We start from the raw sequence: 8,115 nt of genomic DNA, 5'->3' as shown, positions 1-8,115 counted from the left end.
CTTGACAAAGACTAATCTTAACCACAACCTCTAATCTCATTCACTTAACAAGCACATAAAGGACATAAACTTGCCTGCATAGTAGAACAATCCAAATATTCATGTTTCTTTAACCAAAGTATGTAACTCAACAAATTCACCAGAATGAAAAAACTACTAAAGTATATTACAGCAGAGCACTCCCAATATCTAAAAATGTTAGACATCCTATAACGAGCAAAGTCTTCCCAAAATTCTAACATGTAAAAAATTTGCATTAGTAAGATATAATGTTTATCAGCATGCATACAAAAGATAATTTGCATAAATCTACTACCAATGCAATGCATTAAAGATTAAAGAGCAAGAATTTCAGAATAAGAAGAACAAATCCGGACCGGGAACCAAATCTTGGTAATCTGACACATCAAAAGACAAGCTTGGAACATTGCATATCAAAGCCAAAAATCCTTTTTTTTTTTTTTTTTCCTCAACCTGGCAGTCAACAGAACAATAATTACTAAGGTATCTTACAGCGTAGTACTTCTCGTATCTCAAAGTGTTCCAGATCCTACAATCAAATAATACCAAGTCAACCCATAAAGCCAGAAACACTTGGAAAGAGATTAATGAACTAAATTCTTCACACGCTTGTCAGTAGCATGATTCGATGAGTGAAATTGAGGAATTGCAACCCCCCACATCCTCCGAGCAGGTGGAGCCTCTTAGGCGGGGGTGAGGGGCTGCATCCCAATCTCAATTTGATCAAAAATCATCTTGTTACTGGAATTCTAATCATTGACCAACACTGAAAATAAACGAACTCCCATCTAATGATACCAAAAATTGAAGTGCCTCACCACTCACCAGTTCCTTAAGGTGGCAGACCTCACAGTTCATGATCCCGCTCACCAACTTAACTGGGAAAATCAAGTTCCGTTGAAGAACCTACAAGATAGTGGAGTATATAATGAGACAAATTGTACACTGAAAATCGATTGGAAGAAACCGCAAAAGGGGGTTGCAAGAAACCCTAAAAAGTGCTGATCACCACTTACGTAGCCCTAAGGTCGTAGTGAAAGTTGGAAGCAGAGAGAAGATAGATGCAGAGGAGAAAGCTTTCACTGTGTAATTCTGCTTATAAGGAACAAACTGTTCCTGTGAGATTCAAGTCATCAAATACTCGTGAGGATGTTTGGAACTAAAGCAATCTCTTCGCAATCCGCAACTGGTTTCGCCCAATACGATTCAATGAAACTGAAATAATTAATTATGCATCGAAGTTGTTTGATCAGACTCCGGTTTGAGAAAGCATTTTTTTTTTTTTTTTTAATGAAAGGAATCGAATACGGTGAGGGAGGAATCTCCACACTTGACTACTTGAGGATCCGAAAAACAGAATCCTGTGCTGCTGGCGCAAAAAATGCCGAGTGATAAGAAGCATGAAAAGACAACACTGCCCCCGAGTGCAAGGGCGTTGAAGATGCTGGCACATGTCCTGTCATTAGTCTCACGTACTGGTGTTTCCTACTTCAGGATAGAGTTCTTTCACAAATATCTAACCCTTGGATGACCATGAAAACGGTATTTTGACCTTATACAACAAAAATGAAAGTTTAATCATAGCACAAGTGTCCAATCACATGATTACATCATCAGTGAAGATGATATTTCTCTATTTTCTACCCACAAAAGAAAACTTAGTTTAAAAAAAAATAAAGGATAATTTCGAGAGGAGAGAGATATAGACACAAAGAATCACTAGCGTATGGAACACTCTGAATAAATAACATTATCCAAAAAAAAAAAATGGAATTGAATTCACTAAAACTTAGATGATGAATGCCAAACAATTAAAATCCATGATTGACTGCCTATAGTAAGAGAGATAGACATAGGGAGGTGCTAACATATACAACCAAGTCTTATAGCTTTCTTTCTCCCAATAAAAGTTGTCTTTTCAAAAAAAGTGGGTTTTATCACTCCCTCTATGCTTTGGTAGCTAAAAGCGCTTGGCAATGGAATTTTTGCCTCAAGTTTCTAAATTAGTAAAATTCCCTCTTGGGGAATTGGGGAAGTTTTTTTATTTATTGGTCATATTTTGATCCCGAGATAAATAGAGCACATCAAGAGAGGGTAAGAAATAAAACACACCAAAAGAGTTGATGACAGAGAAAAGACAAATGCAGGCTTCATTTGGTTATTAAGAAATAAATAGAAGAAAAAAAATTGAATAATTTTTAATTTGAGGAGAGAGATAGATATACTAATCAATCATTGCATCACGATGACATTTGAGAATACTCTAGAGTAGAGTATCAGTCCATATTTGCTTGGACCAGTGGTTTTTGCCCCCACTTTTCATTATTTTTTTATTTTTATTGTTTTTACCCTTAATCCAATACTGGTACCCAATCAAGGATAGGCCAAGTGTAGATATTGATCAGCTGATCCCATAGTTGTCAAGGCATCGCCTAGTTGTTGACAGACACCTTGTTGTGCTGCATGTCACTTTGGGTTTTGTCTTTTATTTATGCCAAATATCATTTTTAAGTAAATGATTCATTTACTTAAGATATTATTCATAAATAAGCAAATGCTCCCTATTTGAATCGAATAAAAATAGTTTATAAATCAAATTCCAAAATGATAAAAAGTCAACCCCCAATCTAAGAACAAAAACTGGATTTTGATTATAGGGGTGATTTTCAACTTTTAAATGCTGGAGTTTTTCTCAATTATGAAAATTTTATGAATTCTATCATGTTAAAGTATTGCTAAAAATCAAAAGTCTAGTAAAATAATAATTTGTTTTGATATCCATAAAATTATTTTCATTCAGGCGATTTTAACAGCATTCGCACACTTGAAAATAAGTTTGATCGGAGTATAACTTTGTCGTTACAACTTAGATTTAAGTAATCTTAAACTAGTTGAAAAGCTGATTTTATGTTATAACTAATAGAAAAAGTCTCATGTAAAAATAAAATCATTTGACTAGTCAAACTTATTATAGAACAAGAACATTTCTCTAAATGTTGATTTTTTATAACTTATTATGATTTAATATTAATTTTTTATGATTTGATATGGCTAAATGTTGATTTTTAATGACTTAATATTGCTTAATTTTGATTTTTTTCTTTATACAAGGTATATATAGCTTACTAAATAATGTTAGAAAATAGAAAAAATAAAAATAATACTTGGTCGCCTTATTTGCCTTAAGGCGGATGCCTTCTTGCCTAAGTGTTTAGATAACCCTCCATAACCTTGGTTTACCTTGGTGTCGTGACAACTATGACCGATCCAATTCTTAAAACCCTGTTTTTAACTCTACACTTGCTTCCCATGGAGTAAGATCCTCCTATTTTATAGTGTGGGCTGGTGGGGGAACCTTTTCTTAAGTAGCATACACCTCCTTTGCTAAAGCCTACCGATGCATTCCTCCTCATTTTGTATATTTGGCTACAAGGACATGACTCCTCAGCTATGTAATTGAGTTTATTAATTGTGCTCTTTTGGCCTTTAGTTCATGTTGGCTGATGCAGGGGATTTGTCCTTACATGTTTGGGCACGGGTGATATGTGCACGAGTTTGTGGGAAGACAGAAAATAGAAAATGATAAATACGATATAAAATAAGAAATAAAATAGAAAATAGATAGATTTGACTAATATGAAGGTAGCCCACCTCTTGGCTTTATGGACAAAGCCAAATGTCCCGATCTACTTAAGAGGTAGTCAAACCTCTTCTCTTGAGAGAGAAAATAGGAAAACTTATGCAACTTCAATCATATCCATGAATCATATTTATGCTTATTAAATAGGTTAATGAAACAAGTTATAATCGTAACTCCACACTCCACATTCAATAATTTTAACTCTTATAACTTATGCCCACTTTCCATAACCATAGATATTATGTTATATAACTAGTAGGACTCCATCATGTGGCAGTAACTCCTACTGACATACAAACACAATAAAATTATACAGCTATATAATAAATTAAATGACCACCACAATCACATGGACACCACACACATAAATCAAACTTGCCTATATATGCACATAACACCCTCACTACTTTTAAGCAACTCCAAGAGGTAGATTCAGCAATTACCTTTTTCTGTACTTACGGGTGCATTTGGTGTTAGCGTTTGGTCATGTTTTTAAACCTCTCTCTCTCTCTCTCTCTCTCTCTCTCTCTCTCTCTCTCTCTCTATTACATCTAATATCCCTGTCGCTCTTTAATCCTGGAAACTATGCTAAATATGGGGTTCCATTCGGTTGCAAGGTGAATTAAGAGAAAGGAAGTGAAATTTTGAAATTTAAAAAATAAGCTTTTGTAATCTTTATTCATTACCCTATATGACTATATAATTCCATATTTTGTCATTAAATTTTACTTTTCTTTACATCCAAATCCTTTTGGTTTTAAAAGTAACATAAATATTACATAAAAACTATAGTATTACCAAATATGGTAAGTAATTTATGTAATTTATACATTTATATAGGGTAATCATTATAAAAATTAATTTCCTTTGCAACAAATGTAGCATACCGGAATATTGTGGATGTTATTGTTGATGGAGAATCATGTTGCTAAATGCAAGGAATGCCAAAGTCTTAAGCCACCTACTGCAATCCAAAAGCAAGCTCTCTCTCTCTCTCTCTCTCTCTCTCTCTCTCTCTCTTCATCATTTTTCTTGTGGCCATCTTTAAACTAGGCTTATCGCTTTTCATTGTTCTCGTGTTTATCTTTAAACTGTCTTATAGTAAGTGAAGTCAACGGTTAAGAGCTTTTGGAGAGATTGTAGGAATAGAAAGGAAAAATGAGAGGGGGAAAAAGATTTTGAGAGAGAAAGAAACTAAATGGGGAGAGAGAGATATTTCAAGTTAACAACTTTATTACTTTTTTTTTTTAATAAAAAAAAATATATCAATTAAAACCATAATAGGGAATGTACATCACCGTAAGACATTAGGAGCCGAATAGAGGTTCTCAACCAAAAGTCAACAATCTTAAGAAACTAACTACATGTCTACATCATCTTCAAGGGGTTTGAGATTGAAGTTATGTAGAGTTAGAAAATTCTGAATATCCAAAAAACAGGGGTATTTCATGTATAGGTCAAGTGCACGTCCCATAGTCAGTGAAAATTTTTGTAGAGCATCAGAATTGGTCTAGATGTCCCCATGTTGCCAGCCCTCCTCTTTTGCATGTTTCACTCCTATGAGCAGCCCTCGAAAGTATGCTTCATTGGTACTTCCTGTCATGAAATAATCAATTTTAAATAAATCAATATTATTTTCATTGATTATATAATAAGCCCCAGCAGAAGTTGTATAAATTTGATCAATGACACCCACACATATGATGATCAATGGGGTCATGGTGGGGGTAAAAGGGGAAGAGGGGAAGAGGGAGAGTCTCATGGATTGAAATCACCTGGGTGGGGTTTATTGATATTTCTTGCTTGAGCAATCCATAGATTCACTGAATGAAGAATCACATGGGGATTAGGTCTATCTTGTTTGAAAAGCATAACATCCCTATGTTTTTGATTTGGTTTATAATGCTATAAAATTGATTTATACTTAATGTAGGTCCATTCTAAAAATATGGTCCAAAGACTAACTGAGTCATGCATCACCAGACTAAAAATGATCCAACTCAAAAAATGCAACCCAAATAACTAGAAAAGTATCTCATAAGTGCTTGAAGATGTGTTATTCAGGAGGCCGGTGGTTTGAGTACTCCTATCACATGGGTGTGTGGGTTTGTATTTAGAATGTTCCCCCCTCTCATTATCATTCCCCATATCCTTCTAGTGTACTTGAATAAAGTCCCATCCAGCAGTTCATTAAGAATAATTGAAAAATAAAAAGAGGAGATGCATGTGTACTTGATTTTTAATGGGATAGTTTGATTAGACATTGAAAAAAATTTTGTGGATAGCATACCAAGGTGCTTTGCTCACAAGTTAAGTTATACTGTAGAAAAAATTGATTAGATGATCTTCCTTGTAAGACTTGATACTCCACGCGAGACCTGCACAGAAGAGCAGATAAAGGAGAATCGGGCTGACCTGACAGGGGCCCTTCAATGGCTAAGTCAGATTTCTTCAACAACAGATACTCAAGAGAGTTTTTTTATAAAATGATCGATCATCTTTTTGGGGGCTTACCTTGATATATTATGGGCAATGAATGAAGAGAGACGATTGGAGAGAGTCCTATGTTGTTAAGTAGTTCACTCTTGTTAGGAGATCTCTTGGAAAAGTCCCATCAAGTGTTACTTTATTTGTTAGGAAATCTCCAAACAATAAGATTTGCTAAGCTAACAATAAGATTTGCTGAGCTAACAATAAGATCTGCTGAGCTAGTAGCGAGTGTTTCTCAAGATCGTCACCGCAATCTTTGGGATCCAATTGGACTCCTTGGGGAGGCGATTTGACGTGTTGGCTATGTAGATAGTCGATCTGAAAGGTCGGCTCGGCTAAGGGATGATCTGGATGGTCGGCTCGACCAAGGGATAATTCGAGGGGTTAGCTTGGCCAAGGGGTGACCCAAGGGATCGATTTTCTTAAGGATGACTTGGATGGTTGGCTCGACCAAGGGATGACTCGAGAAGTTAGCTCGGCCAAGGGATGACCTGAGAAGTTAGCTCGGCCAAGGGATGACCTGAGGGGGCGGCATTTTTACCCTCATCAAGTTTCAACCGAAATGGAGTTGAACACGTGGCAAAAGAAATCATTCAAAAATCCATAGATGCATTTCACCGTTTGAGGGGGTGCAAGGACCAAGGTTTTAAAATATTTGGAAATAAATGGGAGAGTGTGCCGTCGAATGAGATAGTAAAGATTGAATTTATGGCTCATATTTGACACCTCTTCATCCATTGGAATTGCTACATCAGCTTCACACATGGCACGACTAGACATGCCTGGTCCTACATTCCCTATGGGTGTATCAGAAAAAATTTGGCTACCAATGCAACCCTTGCTCACAGCCAAAGAGAGAATAGTTCTCCTTCATTCTTGGATTCATAGATATTCTTATAGGTTTTTTGTATATTCAAAAATATCCTTAAAGGTTTCATTTCTTTGACGGCAAGTAGGTGAGTTTGAGTGTATCATCGGTGTCATTGTGGGACTAATGAGAACGCACACATGGGGCCCGTTTGATAACGTTTCAAGAAACGCATTTCTGTATCCAAAAACAGCAGAAATGAAACAAAAAGCATTTGATAAAACTGTTTCATTTCACTTGTTTTCAGAAATAGAAATAGAAATTTCTATCTATTTATGGTTCAAGAAACGACCTAGGCAAAATAAGTAGAACTTATTTTTCCGTTTCTGGAAACGACTTGTGGCCATTTTTTCGCTGGTTACTATCGACTTCTAGGAACATGACTTATCAAACACCTTCAATTCCGTTTCTGTTTTTAGAAACTGAAATTTATGTTTCTATCGTTTTCTGAAATAGAAACGACAGAAACATTATCAAACGGGCCCATGGACATCGTTATGATTGAGAATTTTGATTGGCATCACCCTTCTTCCCAAAATAGAAATAGAAATTTCTATCTATTTATGGTTCAAGAAACGATCTAGGCAAAATAAGTAGAACTTATTTTGCCATTTCTGGAAACGAATTGTGACCATTTTCTCGCTGGTTACTATCGACTTCTAGAAACATAATTTATCAAACACCTTCAATTCCGTTTCTGTTTTTAGAAACTGAAATTTATGTTTTTATCGTTTTCTGAAATAGAAACGACAGAAACATTATCAAACGGGCCCATGAACATCATTATGATTGAGAATTTTGATTGGCATCTTCTTTTTCCCAAAAGAAAAAGGATGAAAAGAAAAAGGATGGATTTACCCCTCCCTTGGAATTCCTTTTCTTATCTCCCCTACTTCTTGATGATGTGGAACATCGGATTGGAATCTGGCAGAGGAAGCGGTCGGATCTCGTCTCCACGAGGTTCTTTAATTTTTGTACTCGGCAATAGAATTCAAAATTTCAAACTTGAAAGGAACGTAGAGTCGTAGACTTCACACTCCATAGCCGTTTGAGAGAGATGATTAGGTTGTCCCTTACTTTCTATCTCAGATGCGAG

General features: G+C 35.7%; 1 protein-coding gene across 4 annotated transcripts in view; it reads right to left on the bottom strand.

Annotated features, from left to right (window-relative positions):
* The window catches only part of LOC122084651 (autophagy-related protein 101), a 13,078-nt gene extending 11,775 nt beyond the window's left edge, over positions 1-1,303 (bottom strand). Inside the window, exons 1-3 of one of the 4 annotated variants that reach the window (XM_042653067.1) lie at positions 1,038-1,303; positions 847-927; positions 514-550 (exon numbers count right to left, since the gene is read on the bottom strand). In XM_042653067.1, the coding sequence (XP_042509001.1) occupies positions 514-550; positions 847-879 (70 nt within the window). In that variant the 5' untranslated portion in view covers positions 880-927; positions 1,038-1,303. Of the gene's footprint in view, positions 1-513; positions 551-846; positions 928-1,011 lie in introns of all 4 variants that reach the window. The other 3 variants (XM_042653068.1, XM_042653070.1, XM_042653069.1) reach the window with 3 other exon arrangements.
* Between the last annotated feature and the right edge of the window lie 6,812 nt (positions 1,304-8,115).

This window comes from Macadamia integrifolia, chromosome 7 (genome assembly GCF_013358625.1).
Source record: "Macadamia integrifolia cultivar HAES 741 chromosome 7, SCU_Mint_v3, whole genome shotgun sequence".
NCBI classification, from domain to species: Eukaryota; Viridiplantae; Streptophyta; class Magnoliopsida; order Proteales; family Proteaceae; genus Macadamia; species Macadamia integrifolia.
The sequence above is the reverse complement of the archived record's forward strand: the minus strand, read 5'-3'. Positions and strand labels throughout refer to the sequence as shown.